Source organism: Diceros bicornis, chromosome 41 (assembly GCF_020826845.1).
Source record: "Diceros bicornis minor isolate mBicDic1 chromosome 41, mDicBic1.mat.cur, whole genome shotgun sequence".
Taxonomy (NCBI): Eukaryota; Metazoa; Chordata; class Mammalia; order Perissodactyla; family Rhinocerotidae; genus Diceros; species Diceros bicornis.
In genome coordinates, this window is record NC_080780.1 from 4,360,055 (window position 1) to 4,376,384 (window position 16,330).

Below are 16,330 nucleotides of genomic sequence, written 5' to 3' on the forward strand. Positions count from 1 at the left end.
TGCCGTCCCAGAGCGCGCCAGTTCCACTGACCCTTTGGGGTTTGCACATAATTCTCTTCACCCCAGGCGGTTGGGGGTGCGGGAATGAGGACTAAGACAGCAATAGCCACACCTGGGCTTGCATTTTCTGAGTTCCCAGAAACAAAGGGATTTCCTTATAAATGCTAGACCTTCCATCCAAGACCTGAGGATACCTGAAAACCTCTACAGCTCACCTGTATCCTAGAAATCCCGTCCCCAAGCCACAGGCCATGGACACCATCCCGCAAAGGACCCACGCTGCAGAGCCGGACCAAGGCAGGGGTCCCCTCGGCCACCGGGGAGCAGTGAGTCCTTCAAACCCACCACCACGGGCTGAGGAAGAACAGGCAGAGGCACACATGTTAACAGAGCCCATCATTTCCATCCACCCGAGTGTGGTCGTTAATTTTATGTGTCAACTGGACTGGGCTGTGGGGTGCCCAGACATTTTGTCAAACATTATCTTGGGTGTTTCTGGATGAGACTAACGTTTGACTGAGTAAAGCAGATTGCTCTCCTCAATGTGCATGGGCCCCATCCAATCAGGTGAAGGCTTGAATAGAACAAAAAAGGCTGACCTTCCCCTGAGTTAAGAGAGAATTCCTCCGCCTGACTGCCTTCAAACTAGGACATCGGCTTTTTCCTGTCTTAGGATGTGAATTGAAACATTGGTTTTCCTGGGTGTCCAGCCTGCCAACTGCAGATCTTGGGACTTGTCAGCCTCCATAATCGCATGAGCCTTCCTCATAGTAAATCCCTTTCTACGTATATTTACACATATCTATTGGTTCTACTTCTCTGGAGAACCCTGACTAATACCCAGAGAGTCATGATTTTACTACAGAGGGGTCTTTACTCTCTTCCCACTTCCATCTCGTCTGACAAGCCCACCACGCCGTGATCCCTCTGCCTTCTTCACCGACAAGTGGCATCTTGTGTTTTTAACACTGTCTTCACAAGTTTCACAGCTTACGGAATTAGCATTTCTGCCTAGAGTTGCTGGGTCTACATGGCAGACAATTGCATTTAGTAACCGTCATCTCCAGCCTGGATGAAAATGGGGCCCCATCTCATGCCGTCATTCTCAGAGCCAAGTGCTGTGTACAGTCAGTATTGTCCACCAAAATTATGCCACAGTCTGGGCTCTAGTCCATTCCTCTCTCTGCCCCACAATTTATATTTTTCACTATGCATAGCAACAAGGAGTGGGCAGGAGGGCAGGGGCCAGGGCAGAGCAGGGGGCCTCTCCCGGGTAAGCAGCGACTCCCATTCACTGTTGTGTAGTTTCTCTGGAGCCGAGTGTGTAAGCAGAGGGTTACCCCCATACATTTCTTTGTCTCCAAGTGGAGGGTCTGGAGCCCCATTTTCTCAGGTGATTAGGTAAATCCCAACCTGGGCACATCCAGAGGCAGAAGGCAATGTTGTTCTAGGGCAACCTGACACAGTGAATTTAGGCGACCGAGCAGTGCTCGCCTATAGGGAACCTGGCGTTAGGCAGACAAGGGACACACACTGCACATAAAACAAGGACATGTTAAAAATAAGACAACAGGGCCGGCCCGGTGGTATAGTGGTTAAGTTTGCATGCTCTGCTTTGGGAGCCCAGGGTTTGCTGGTTCGGATCCTGGGCGTGGATCAGGCACTACTAGGCACCTAGGCACCACTCATCAAGCCATGCTGTGGTGGCGTCCCAGATACAAAATAGAGTAAGATTGTCACAGATGTTAGCTCAGGGATAATCTTCCTCACCAAAAAAAATAAAAATAAAAGTAAGATGACAAGCCCAAAATGGAGTCACTTACGCTAAGACCCACGTCACCAACCGAGACTTGACTTAATTACAGTTTCGGGTCTCCCAGAAATGGAATCTTAAGCCAGTCAGTCAGGAATCACCTGGTCAGCACTAGTGAGGTCATCTGCCTGACCTCTAAGGAAGTGACGCCTGCCGTCTCCTAAGGAAGGTGACCTTGCAATGATCAATCTGCTTTTTGCCTAGTGCAGCTTCCTCGTTCCTGCTTCCTCCGCCTATCAAAGTCTTCTATTTGGCACAGCTCCTCGGAGCTCCTTTCTATCTGCTAGATCAGATGCTGCTCGGTTCATAAATCATTGAATAAAGCCAACAAGATCTTTAAAATGTACTCAGTTGAATTTTGTTTTTTAACAGCTGGGATGGCAGAGCAGTACTGAGCCATAGTACTTTCTTGACACCTTGTCTGCATCTGGTCTGTCAGGCATGAGCCTTTGCACTCCTGGGCCCTCCCCTTCTGGCCCCGTGCGCGTGTCTAATTGTCTTGTGTGGCTAGCGTCCTTGGGGCACGTTTGCCTTCCAATTCCCGGCTGGTACTGGTGCCGGCACTGAGGACTCGCCCACCTACCTGAAGCCCCACCCACTCACGGAAACCAGGTTTTTTACACCCCTGCCTAAAAAAGTGAAGGACGCTGTGCACATAGGCCCAACCAGACCTGGCCTCCAGACCACTGTCCCACAGAGCAGCACTGATGGCCAGCACCCCAACCCGGTGCTCGAGGGCCTGGGTGACCTGGAGCCGCGAGAACACTCTGCAGCCACAGGCCCCTGCCAGGCCAGGCCCAAGAGGCCCCTCTGGGATGCTGCTGAGTAGGTTCTTGGCTGCCCTCCTGGCACCCGGTTTGCAGAGGATCCGCTTCCAGGCTCACAGCCCCTTGTGATCCCGCAACTCCATCTCCACTGGCTCATCGCTGAGCTGCCGGCTGCGGACGTTATTCACTCCAATTTGCATCAAAAAATGCGAAGCTTCAAATTTCTTAACTTAAAGAAAAGTTAAGAGTCTATCACTGACTTTTTAAGATATAACCAAACTTAGGTAAGTATACGCCAGAAATCATCAGGACTTTGGAACAAAGCTGAGGCCTCAGTTTCAGACGGGCCTGGTGTAGACATGACCAGAACGTTCAGTCACATTTGGCCCAACTCCCGCTCCACACACACTGCCTCTCTCAACATGCCGCGGGTTGGGTTGCACACCTACCACCAATGTCCCCTTGTAAACTGAGAGTGCAGTGGTCACTCTTCTCCCTTGGAGCCAGCTGGCCAAGGTCAGCCCTGCAGGCCTCCAGCTCAGGGGGCGGACAGCATGCACTATCACCGCTTGCCGCCCTCCTCTGGGCTCCAGCACTCCCAGAGAGAACGTTATGCTAGAAAAGACAAGGTCAGGATGAGGTTAATGTCTCAATGCATAGAGTTTTCCATATTCTATAGTAACGTGGTTTGTGAGCCTCCTCAGGATTCGAGCACGGCCCAGCCAACTTTGTCAAGCATCAGGCCTGGGGATGGATTCTGGCAAAGAAGCACAGGCAGCCCAGGGCCCAGCTCCTCTGCACCCTGCACAGCCAATGATGGAGTACTAACAGGCTCCATGCAGCCAAGAGTGACTGCGCACCTGCCCACTGGGAGGCCCACCTGGACAATGCCAGAGCACAGACTGGCCAGAGAAGTGGGCTGGGCAAGGCTCAAGGTGGAAAGGCAGAAAGCCAGAATGGGTATGGGGAACGGACATGCTTCAAGCAGGAGAGCAGAGGAGAGAACGGGCCTGGAACACAAGCCTGGGGATGGAGCGCCCCACTTAACAACAGGCTTTGAACGGGAGTTAGAGATCGGAAAGCATAAGGAATCACATGTGCCCAAAAACACTTCCACAGAGAAGAGTCAGCCTTCAGCTAAAGGTACAATCCGCCAGATCCAAAGTGATGATGTGGAGAACTACTTAGAAACTGCCCTTCAACTTGCCCTGTGTCACAGGCCGGGTCTGTGTATCTGAGGCCTGGAATGGAGCACACCCAGCATGGGGGCAGCTTCTCCCATGGCCCCCTCACAGGGGCTGAGGAGCGGCCCAATCAACACCTGGGCCTCTTTCTCACAGCGTCTCTCCCATTGGACATGCCAACCCTGCTCCCCTCAGGCCCAGCTTCTAAAATGTCACTGCCTGTATACGCATGGGTTTCCAAATTCTGCTAGCCGCCCCCTTCCCGTCTGGCCTCTGATGAGACTCCTGAACAACTGCCCCCCTGGCCTGCATCCTGGAAAACGACAATCTGTCTCCACAGGACCCACCTCTGCTCAGTGGCCCCGGCCTGCATGGCGGGTTCCTGCACATCTTTCCCTCGTCTCCATCCCACCCTAGGTCTGACCATCCGTGATCAGGCCACAGCCAAGAGGCGAGGCCAGAGAAACATAACTGTTAGAGTTTTATGCCAGAGAATTAGCTGCTGTGCGTAATTCTATTTACCTTGTGTGTCTTCTGTCCATCTGGCATCCTTCTACTTGAATTAGGGCCTGATAAAAAAATCAAACTTATGTTAAACCAGGGATTAAGGGTTCCTGAGTAGAGCACTTTCTTCAGGAAATACTCTTCCCTCTGACTCCACCAGGACGGGCCTTCCTGAGACATAGGATGTGGCTGCAACAAGGACTTTCGACATCTCCATCCTGGTGTGGCCTGGACAACCCATTAAAATGGCTTTTAAACAGGAAATGAAACTCAACTTTCCTCCTAATGAACACAGGGCAGTGGAAAGTAGGACATACAACGTCTACTCAGTAGACTAGCCAGAAGGATCAGCCATCATGGGCCAGTGTCTTCGACTCTCTCCTTTCAGACTTTATCATTTTCCTGTTGCTGTGATTTCAGAACAAACAAAATCACCTTTTAAGCTTTTTTTAAGTGCACACTTACTCTGAGCTGCCTCTGTCAGCACTCCTCTCAGGGGCAAGCACGGCTCTGCTCCGGGAGGCCCACTGGCTTCCTGCAGATGTAAGGAGGTTGTTCAGGGAGGGCGTCCGGGCGATGAGGGTGCCGCCCAGGAGAACAGGGCCATGCAGACCGGCCGCTGGTACCTGGCTGAGCCTGAAGAACAGCGACAAGAGCAGTGCCCCTGGAGAAGCCAGAAGGGTGCACAGGAAACCCGTCCAGAAGGACCCAAGAGTGACATCGGAGGGGCCGACATCCAACGTGAGCTGCAATAACCCAACAGCAGCCATTACTAATATCACCTGAAATAAGTCCGACTTAAAACACATGGTCATTTTGTAATCACAAAGGTATTTAACGTGAAGATATACTTTATATTTAGCCAAAGTTCTCTCTCACTGAATCTTTGACCTTCTATCCCAGGAGTAAAAAAAAAAGAAAGATCATAAGAAATCCTTTGTTTTTTCTCCTGTACAAATCTTTTTGGATTGCACAAACGTCTAAGGAGTGCCCACTCTATGCCAGGCACTCCACATGCTCAGCTGACGTAATCTTTACCACAGTCAGACAAGAAGGCATCAATACCTTGAGCACAAAGCAGAGAGATGGTCAGACAACTAGTTGACCTCAGAGGAGAGGGCAACCTTAGGTGTCCTGACTGCAGGCCCCATTCTTGTCCCAGCTGGACACAGCTCTTCCCTTCCTGCTACTTGATGATATTTCTTCATCATCTTCTTACAAATTCTACACACGTCAGTCTATTAAAAAATTCTGCCAATCCATTACTATTATCACACGCGCTCTGAATACTCGTGCTCTCTGGGGGACGCATTGCTGAACCCCACCTCTGAAATGGACCCCTCACCACATTCCCAGCCACTGGGGGGGCCCATGAATGGCCATGAGGTTGTCAAAAGAAGCAAATTTGACTGTTTTCCCTCACCCCAAAAGTCATGCTGTGATTTTTCCCTCAGGAAAGGCAGGGTCTCCATTCTAACTGATTGCTCTGATTTAGAATTAATCTCCACATCTCATGAGGGACTGTTAGACCAGAAACGCAAATGGGCATCTCAAGTGCAAATGTGGCTATCAGAACTGTTCTGTTTTTTCAGTTAAAGGATGTTTAATTTGAATTAATTGCCAACCCTATATAAAAGTTTAAAAGCACTCTCAGCAGACATTGCAGGCTGCTGACATCCATGGAGGTGTCATGCTCTGTGGCACAGGGGGCACGAGCTCCCACAAGGCAGCAGTCAGCTGAGGCAGGCCTGCGCTTGCTTCCTCCAGAGCCTCCCACCCAGCAGACCCCTTCCAGCTCCCTCCAGGCCCACATCGCGCCGGGCCCTTGAGGTCCACAGGCTCTCTTCCCCTGCATAAACCTTTCTCTGCGGACTGTGAGTTTTGCTAATTCCTGAGTCAAGAAGGCGTCACACTGTAGGTCTGGGACTAGGAAGCCAGCCCCTCCTACCTGCTCCTGTCCTACAGCAGTGAGCAGGGCAGCAAGACATGAGTAGGAGCAGAGCAAGGTGAAGGCCACGGTGAGGCGTGGGGTGTGCAGGAAGGTGCTGCAGGAGGGCCGGCTGAGCACGGAGGTCCAGACATGGAAGTCCTCCAGATATTCCGTGAACTTTGCATACAGAAGCTGAAACCAACCGAACAAGAAACACTCAGTTGGGCATTCAAACAAACAGCGTGAAATCATGGTTGACAATTAGTCATTTTCTGAGTGGAGATGACACAGTGTCGTGGCTCTCCTATCTCAGCTCCTTAGCCCCAGGCCCTTTGCAGCTGGCTCTAGCTTCCAGCCTCGTCTGCAGCCCTTCGCCTCGACCTTCTGCTGGGGCCCCCAGAGCTTTGGGACAAGCTGTCCCTCTGCCACGCTTGTCTTACCCTAAAATGCCTTCATGCCCTTCTCTCTAGAGGGTTTATAAACCCTCTATTTATAAACCCTCACCTGGTACAATCGATCACGTCTCTCCTCTGTGTTCCTAATAGACTTTTACTAACCCTCCATTCTCAGCACATTCCCTGGCAACACAGTTAATTTTTACTGGGCTTTGAGCACACTGAGAGCTGGGAGCATGCCTGTCCACCTCTGTGCCCTCAGTAGCTCTGCAGCATCAGCCACATGGTGGGCGACATGCTGCTTATGGAATTGCACCGAGCTCAAAAGTTTCAGTTCAACTCAAATAACACTTGGTGCTCAGTGTTGTTCTCGAAAAAGCAGAATGACAAGCAGCAGAATATAAAAGTAAATGCCAGCAAAACAGGTTTAATGGGATGAGAATATATTTTCATATAAATGGACTGCCCAACAAGAGTACAGCATTGATTCATAGCCCACAGCCACATGTGTATCTATATGACTAAATTAATAAGTACAGGTTTCTCTCAAAAATTTCTCAAGTGTGGGCCGGTCCGGTGGCTTAGCGGTTAAGTGAGCGTGCTCTGCTGCCAGCGGCCCGGGTTCAGATCCCGGGCGTGCACCGACGCACCGCTTCTCCGGCCATGCTGAGGCCGCGTCCCACATATAGCAACTAGAAGGATGTGCAGCTGTGACATACAGCTATCTACTGGGGCTTTGTGGGGGGGGGGGGAAGTTCTCAAGCGAAACAGCTGGAGAACAAAGTTATTTATATAGAAATAATTGTCTAAAGGAAAGTCCCAGCTGAATCAGGCCTTCAGTGTTAGGTGCTGAAGAATTTCCATTTGCTGCAGCTGATTGAAAATTCATTGTGATCGTTTTTCTTACTAAATTCGCAATGTCAAGACTGAATATGCCAAAGTGGTGAGCCTGGTCCTCTCACCCATGGCAGGTGGCAACGGGACACCTTAGAAAGAAAGATCTAGTGAAATGGGAGAATGTCCACTCTCACTGACCTCCTACCCCTGTTTGAGACCAGCCTAAGAAACTGTGCTCCAGAAACACAAAGGCACGCATATAGGTGTGTTCTATTACGAAAATAAACGGAAGAGAATTAGAAACGTCCAAGAGGTGGATATTTAAGCAAAGAATAGTGCATGATGGCCTATTATATGGCCCTTCTATAAAACGATTTTATAGAAAATTTATGAAGGAATTTACTCTAAAATGTTAAATTAGTACAAAAATGCACAAGCATTATTGTTACAACGGTATAAAACATATTCATATATAGAAAAAGACTGGAACATGCAAAGATCAAGTTTCATGGTTAGTTTGTGAGATTATAGAGGATTTTGTCTTTTTTCATGATCCTCTGCCATCATGCCCTGATCACGCCTGTATCCTGTTTATCCATTATCTCCATGTCAGGATATACACAGGGCACTCAAAAGTCTTTAATAAATTAGCAGCCCCCTGGACACCACAGACCACAGGCAACCACAAAGTTTGTAAGTGTTATTATAGCTACAATTAAAAGAAGAAAAACATTGCGACAATAATTAACAACTAGTAATAATTAATCCATGCTTGAATGGCCACTTAACTGATGCATCATTTAAGACACAGCCATCTTGATACTAAGAAAAGAGCGAATACACTTAACTTTTGAGTTTAAAGAAACAACTGACCAGAGAAGCAGAGCTAGGCACAGCATTCTGCCAGTCAGCCAGGGATGCCACACGAGGGCACTGGATGCCACCCACCTTGCGGAAGCCGAGGCCCCGGGTCAGGCAGGCCAGTTCCCGCTCCACACGGCCGTCCTGCCTGCTCACTGCCAACCAGCACTCGGCGGGGAAGAGCCAGCTCTGTCCCTGTCCTGCTCGCAGCTCTTTCACCATCACATGGCTGACATACCAGGCGGGAGAGTGTCCACGGCCGTCATGCCAGAGGCGGAGCTTCCGGAGGGGGCCCAGGGGAGCCGGAGCACTGAGGACACACAGCAGCTTGTCAGGCAAGGGTGCGGGGCAGTGGGGCCCTGGGCTGCAGCGCCAGCCCCGGTTCTCGCCCTCAGGGCGTGGGTGGGTCATGTCAACAAATAAACCTCATGCAGAGTGACATACAGTGAACCTAGGAAGAGGACAATGAATTCCCACAGGCCCCTCTCGTCACTCAATAGCTGATGCGTTCCTGGCATGCGGAGCCCAGTGGCAGCGCACACAGCTCTTCAACGCCTACTGGTTCTCTACGCCCAATGCACTCAAACCTCATGAATGTATTCGTGTCTGGTGTGGGGTTGTCTGAAGTTAACTTCTTCTCTCTTAATGAAGACATAATACTCCAAACCAATAAATATTATAAATGAAATATTCCAGGAGAAAAAAATATTCATTTCTTTTGTATTTTCTGAGAACATCATCAGGTGCTTGTACTCCTAGCTTGATAAATTATCCCTCTTCATCCACCCCCACCATCTCTGCATTGCCAGGTGTCCTTGCTCTTCCAAATGTGGGAGGAATCTAATTAATTTAAACAGGTTCAATGACACAGAAAATGATTGTGAACTTTACTAGCATGTAAAATTAATAAATCCCTCTACCCCACCCCCCTCCTCCCTTCCTGTACATAAACATACCATTTAATCTACTTCAATAACAAACTGTAAAGGCAATTTATAAAACTGCTTGTGTGTAAACTGATGCTCCCTAGTAGAAAGTAATGTTCTGTATTTCTACTTTTTTGGATTGTGATAAGGCTACACCAGTTCTGACTGGCCGCTCTTTCTCAAATTGTGCAGTGAGAATATTTTGGAATACCTCAGGATAAAGGTGTGTCTGGAATTCCTTTCAAAGAGGGGCTTCTCTGCACAGTAGAGCTCCTTGGGTTCTGAAAGTCCATTTTCACCACATAAAACAATGTAAACCTCAAAACAAAGACACAGGGTAAGACTTCAAGATACTGAACCTACAACACTAACTTACACTGGGGCAGGGGCTTCCTGACACCTCCTCCCAGCTCCCCATTCTTCGAAAACCATCCTGAAAGGCAGAGCGCCCCAGCGTGGACCCAGAGGGCTGACAGTGCTGCCACATGGTCTGTAGCACCTCCCCCCTTCCCCCTTGTTATGAGAGTGGCGAGAATACGAGAGAATTGCAAGAGTCTAGAGAGCACAGGGCGGGGGACGCCCGAGCAGACACCCAGGCACATTTTGAAGCTGGAGTAGCTGAGGTAGTACAGCGCTGTCAGGAGAGGGACCAACAGACGTGTGGACAGATTCTTGTCACTCTCTTATATTCTTGCGTTCTCTTCCACAGGAAGTTTAGAATCAGTTTTTCAAGTTCCACACAACCCTTTCCTGGAATTTTGATTGTATTTCACTGAATTTAACCTCTTTATATTTTAGTTTTTATCTGTAAAATGGGTATACTGATAGAACTTAATTCAAAGAGTGTTTTGAGGATTTGGGGGAGTAAAACAAATGACATATAGTAAAGTCCAATTCACATTAGCTGCTCTTATTATGATTATTAATGTTATAGATTAGTTTGGGAGAAATGACAAGGAAAATTAGTTTTCTCATCCATGAACAAGATAGCTCTTTATTTAGATCTTTTGTGCATACTGTGCACATTTTCTCCACGATGGTCTTGAACATTTGGTGAATTTCCTTCCAGGCACGCCACCATTTTGTGACAGTGATGAAGAACATCGTGTTTTCAAGTATGTGTTACAGATGGTATTGCTGTTCTATAGAGATGCCTTTGAAGGTTTTTCCTTAATCATGTATCCAGCAATTTTGCTTAACTTTCTTATTAATTCTAATTTTTTGACTAAAGATTCTTTTGCATTTTCTATGTAATAATCATCTCATCAGCAAATAACAATTCTTCTCTCTCCCCTTACAAATCTTATATTCTTGTTTTGATTCTTGTTTTATTGTCTTCACTGGAGTTTCCAGTGGTAGTGACGGTAGTAGACATCCCTTAGACATTGTCTCAAGTTTCACCATTTAATGTAGTGTCCACTGTAGGGAGATATCCTCTGTTAGGTTAAGGTTAAGGTCATCCCCTTCTACGTGCTATGCATTGCCTGTGAGTGTGTTTGTATATCTAGTAGACTATATAAATACACAGCTGACAGACTACGAGCTGATAGTGAGTAAGGATCACATAAGCTGTCGTGCTCCTCATCCCTTCCTACTGCTGCACCGCTCTCCCTCGCCCTCCTCTCCCTCTCCCTCACCTACCCCCTTCTGCACACCCAGCCATGCTTGTTCTCTCACTATAGGTTCCTTAACCCTAGAGGTAGCCTGGCTCCCTCGAGAAGTGGGGGATGATTTCCAAACATGGAGGGATTCGTACCCTCCTGTGGGATCCGTGTATGTGCACCCCTGCACTCGCACAGCCGGCTGGACGGGCTCTGGGTTCTGCCTGCAGCCTCACCTCTACAGTTCCGCCTGCACACACGCCCTTCACGTGGGCTGTGGACAGACCGTCTCCCTCCCCGTCCTGCCACTTCATCTCACTCATCCATCCCCTCCTCGCCGTCCTCCATTGCAACTCTGTCTTTACCCCAAGCTCCCAGCCAGCCTCATCCCTGCCAGTCCCCAAAGTCAGTCTTGAGATCCCCCCCCTTTCTCCTGCGAGCTCCCTCTGGGTAGTGGTAACAGATTGACACTCACTAGAAGAGCACAACTTGCTTCTCAGAGTCTCGATGTGCCACTCAGAAACACAAGTCGCTCTGGGCTGCTTTCCTCAGAGAAGGTGGGAAGGGGAGAAGGGGCTGAGGGCAGCCCTGCGGAAGGGGAGGGCTCCTGCTTCCTGCTCGTACAGATGCGCAGGGCCAGGGAGAGCCCAGTGGAAGGGCAAACGAGCCCACCCAGAATAAGATGGGGCCAGCTGTGACAGGTGACAGGTGATAGACAGGAAGGCCAAATCACCAAACTGTGTGTTTCTGGTGCCGTCACTCACGCCCATCCGCACTCTTCCACACCACGAGGTACGTCTCCAAGATGTCCAGATTACCTTTGCGGTAAAGCGGGCTGGAGCCCGGAAGCCTGTGTCCACCACAACCGCATACAGCTGGTGGTCAGGTGGAGCGTTTTCTTGCAGAAAAATGTAACCAGTTTTCTTTTTTTCATGATGATCTACACGTCTGCTTTTAGTAACCAAAAGTACATAAAGAATAGTAAAAACTACAATAAAAATACCAGGAAGCAGGTTTTCTGGATGTCTGTAAATAAAAGGAGAGAGATCAACAGTGAGTTACTCAACGAAATAAACATTTAGGCAAAGATTGACCAATGCCCCCACACAGTGGTTAACACACACACAAACATACACATATAAGACTAACACACACATATGCACATATGCACACACACGCATGCACACACATACACACATGCCCCTGCTGGTCTTCACTGATTTGTTTTTAAACATTTGTTTTGTAACTGGGAGAAGAAAGTAGCTTTTTATTGGGGAAAGTGGCCGAGAAGGGAAAGGTGGAGGGGGGAGTGGCCTCTGCCGTCTCTAGGCATTAGGATTGGCCGGAGCCCCTTAGGAGATGAGCTGCTTGAGGCTGAATCAAGAGGCTCCGAAAGGCACGGAGCTGCCCAGGGCTCTAGCAACCAGTACCCCATGCGAGTGGACTCTGGACAAAGAAGGCTTGTGACGGACTAGCTTCTGCGTCTGAAAGCTGCACCGTGCTGTAGACTCACATCCTCTCTGAGGAACTTTCTTCATGAGATACAGGTAAGAATGCCCATTTGCTGTTATTATGAAGTAATAATCACACATAAAATCTTCAACACATAGGTGTAATGAATGCCCCCTCCCTCCGGTAGAACAAAGACGAGATGCTGCTGTACCTGCCTCTCCCACCTGCCCCTGTGGGGGGGGCTGCTGCTCCCCACCTGCACCTTGCACTCCCTGGGGGAGATCACTGAACCCCACAGACCCACAGAGTGGAGTCCGTATCAGGTCACTCGCACCAGGACCCTAACCTGAGAAGGTGTTCTGCTTGGACTTGAGTCTTACAGACCCCTGACGAGGTTTCACAGGGTCAGCACGAGGCCTGTGCTGGTGCACATGCTGTCGTCCTGCCCCCACCACTACACTTTGACCCCTTCTGAGACTTGGGTTCTGCTCCTGGTTTCTCTGCTGGGCATCCGCCTCCCTACCAGGAGGGAGCCTTGTTCTGAGCCCATGCTATCAGCTTGGCAGGGAGCCCAGAGCTTCCCTGCTTGCAGCCTGTCCTTTCTACACCTGGACTAGGCCCTGGAACCTCCTGGATTCTGCCAGATCTCCCAGAATGATGCTGCCCCTGCATGACCTCAGGTGTGGTTTTCCTCTAAACATCCCCCAGGGCTGCCCCTCCCCAGATGGACCCCCGCCTCCAGTGCTGTCAGAAACCACAGTTGAGCCTGCTGTCCTCTGAGTCCTGATCACTGGACTCCTGGTGACCTTTACTGCGACCAGCATCTGTAGCATCAGTAATTAATGTCTAACTAACTAACTATCTGATTCACTTACCAGTCTACAAAGTAATCAACTCTTTGATGACTGATTACATAATAAAGTAAGCAGAGTTCCCTATTACATAAATATAAGGGAGAAAAATGTAACAACCAACACTCACCAGAAGATGCAGACTCTGCCATCAATATTCATTCAGCAAATACTTACTCAGTACCTGCTATGGGCAGGTACTCAGCATGGGGCAACTTTGATGAATGAGACAGAGAAGGTTCCTGCCCACATGAGCTTATCCTCCACTTACCTATATTTCAGAACCTAAATGTATTTGCTCTACAAAACAACGGCTATAAAAATAGGGTGAATTTTAAATTTATTATCTAAAATGGAACACTTTTCAAAAGGAAGAGAGAGCTATTAATAGTTAGACCACGACAACAAGCATAAAGCAGAACAGGCAAATCCAGCAGGATCGTCACTAACCCAACCAGTCACAACCGAACAGAGTTACAGTGAACTCAAGCTAAACCTAAACGTAAGAAAAGTATGCTGACTTTCCCATGCTGATGTCTCCTGTCAGAGAATGCGAGTATAGGCATTGGTAACTATATAATATTTAATAACTATTACCTACTAATATGCATATTCCAAAAAGCAAAATGGTACTAAGTAACATGGATTTCAAGCATCTGCTGAATTGCACACGGGCATCCTGCGTTGGGCACTAGTGCAAATAAAATTTTATCTTGATTTAGAAAACAGAACTCACCCCTGTAACTTGGAAATGTCACTTGTTTCAAAACTGGCATTCAGCCTTCTTCTTGCAACAGAGAACGCTGCGAGGCGGTGGTAGCTAGGAGGGAGAGGCGGGTTAGGACACCAAGTGTGTGGTGAGGGCAGTGTTTACCGTGTGAGGGTACACAGGTTAAAGGAAGGAGGTAAGGAAGGAGGTAAGGGATGACAATCTCCAACAACTCTAACAACGATTTAGATCCAGTTTAAACAATTCAGCTAAAACCTCAGCTAGAAGGAGGGTCTCTGTTCTGCGGATACACCAGACACCTTCATGTCCGAGTCTTGAGCACACAGCCCCTGAGTCCACCCTGGGACATGAGCTGTCCTTGCTGTGGACCTGGAAGCCTATTGCAGATATCTTGATGATTACAGCCCTCCACAGTCAGCTCAAGGCCAGAGACTGTCAGGTTCACCTCACGGCCCAGCGGTGGACCGACGACTGGGAGGCCAGTGAGACCCTGTGCGCCTATGCTTGAGCGCCAGTCCCAGCTTTATAGGTATCCCATCACTGGGACTCCCGCGCCACAACCACCATCGAGACTGCCCTTTTTTTTTTTCAATAAAATCTCTCTCCCCCTCATTATCTTCTGAGCAGGTCCCATGTTGCATTCATTTTTACCCCTAGCAGAGAGTAGGATGTAATGGAGAATGGATGAATGTGTTAATGCATTAATGAATAATTTAATATCAAAGTGAAATATTGAGCCATTACTAGTAAGTTCCATGTGTTCCTAGCAATGGCATCATATAAAGTAAAAAGACTGTGACATAAGAAAAGCAATCAATAACTGATGAATCACATGGACATGTAGTAGGATCTGGACATAGTTGCCTCCTAACAGGCAGCCACAAAATATAGTTTTTATGACAAATTTTCTTAAGATAGAAATGATATTTCTATTTCTAAATGTGTCCAATAACTGTTTATTCTCTATTCTAATGAAAAGGCAACAACAGCAACAGCCTCTGACAGAATTGTCAGTTCTGCAGCTAGATGATAAAGAATTTCTCATTTAGTGACATGACTGATATACCCCAAATTCCTGGGAGGCTGCCTATAGTCCATGTGGAGACCTTCCCTGCATCGTCAAGTTCACTTCACAAGCACGCTGGGAGGGGGCTCTTGCGCGGACGAGGGGTGGGTGCACAAGTCACAGGGTGGGGAGTGGTGAGAGGAGAGGCCCCGCTGCCTGACTACGGAGGCACCCCGGAGACTATCTGGACATCCAAGAGAACAGAATGATCAACACTGGGTACTACTATTCACCAATCGACCGTTTCTCCAGCAACATTTGCTGATCACCTAATCCATGTCAGTCACCTTGGGGAGGGGCGGGTGCAAAGAGAATTGGAAACTAGACCCTGCTCTTCTGGAGGTGCAACACTGCGGGGACCAGGCTGACAGGAAGGTGTAAGAAGCACACGCCGACGGAGTCGACCAACAAGATTGCTCTGGTCCTTACAGCGGGACAAAGCCAGGGAAGGCTCCAGGCACTGTGCCAAACGCAGGAGGAAAGGCAGTTGCTTACTAAACATTTCAAATCCTTTCTCAATAGTGTGTCTTTACCTGCAGTTCACTTTTTCTGGAGAAGTTCCTGGTTGTGGAGAGAAACTTTCAGATTTCCACTCTCTCGTGTCCCAAAACAGGCATTGGATCCACTGAAAATGCACGGCATAGTTTACTGACTTAGCCAAATATTTGTTCGGAGGTTTTCTGTCATAGTCAGCATCTAATAAGGATAAATACCCCAAGTTGGTGTCTAAAAAGAGAAAAAATAAATTAAGAAATACAACCTGAAGCTTGCAAAATGGCATAACCCATTCCTAACGCAGATGGTGCAGCCGACAGTGGGGACTAGGCGTAGAAGCTGGGCGGGGTCTGAGAGAGCAGGGCAAGTGCTGGCAGCTCCCCCTCCCTGGAGCACTCAAACCATCTGCTAAATACACCCAGTCAAAGCTCCCGGCCGCTGGTTTTCATCTGAGGATGGTAGCGTGTCAGAAACACTTCCTCATGTTCCGAGTCCCTCTACACACGCTGCATGGGTTACCCCACTGCCCTGGGGGTGCAAGAGAGTGGCGTCAACTTCTACAGCTCCCACCTAGACCCCTTCCCTGCTTCTCCTCAGCTCCATCAGCCAGCCTGCCAAATATTAGCATGTCCTAAGTCTGCAGCCACCCTGGTGAGGACACACAACGACCATGTGGTTTTAGCCTATCATTTTTGTATAACTTTTATATTTAGAAGCACAAATATTTAACATTCCATCTATTTAAAATTTGTCCCTAAAACTTTTTAATAAGTGATGTTGGGACAACTAGATATTAGCCATTTGTAAAAATATGATATTAGATCCATATCTCATGCCACATACAGAGGTAAACACCAATCAATCAGAGATCTAAATGTAAAAGAGTGAAACTGTACAAGTACTAAAAGAAAACATAAA

The 16,330-nt window shown here is 48.4% G+C and overlaps 1 protein-coding gene across 1 annotated transcript in view; it reads right to left on the reverse strand.

The window, feature by feature from the left end:
* Window positions 1–16,330, reverse strand: part of PKD1L1 (polycystin 1 like 1, transient receptor potential channel interacting) — a 128,079-nt gene that overhangs the window by 48,953 nt on the left and 62,796 nt on the right. The window contains exons 27-37 of the mRNA XM_058534776.1: window positions 15,451–15,643; window positions 13,858–13,941; window positions 11,637–11,844; window positions 9,429–9,535; window positions 8,379–8,601; window positions 6,217–6,390; window positions 4,895–5,014; window positions 4,734–4,803; window positions 4,287–4,333; window positions 3,030–3,195; window positions 216–354 (exon numbers count right to left, since the gene is read on the reverse strand). Of these exons, the coding sequence (XP_058390759.1) occupies window positions 216–354; window positions 3,030–3,195; window positions 4,287–4,333; window positions 4,734–4,803; window positions 4,895–5,014; window positions 6,217–6,390; window positions 8,379–8,601; window positions 9,429–9,535; window positions 11,637–11,844; window positions 13,858–13,941; window positions 15,451–15,643 (1,531 nt within the window). The remainder of the gene's footprint in view (window positions 1–215; window positions 355–3,029; window positions 3,196–4,286; window positions 4,334–4,733; window positions 4,804–4,894; window positions 5,015–6,216; window positions 6,391–8,378; window positions 8,602–9,428; window positions 9,536–11,636; window positions 11,845–13,857; window positions 13,942–15,450; window positions 15,644–16,330) is intronic.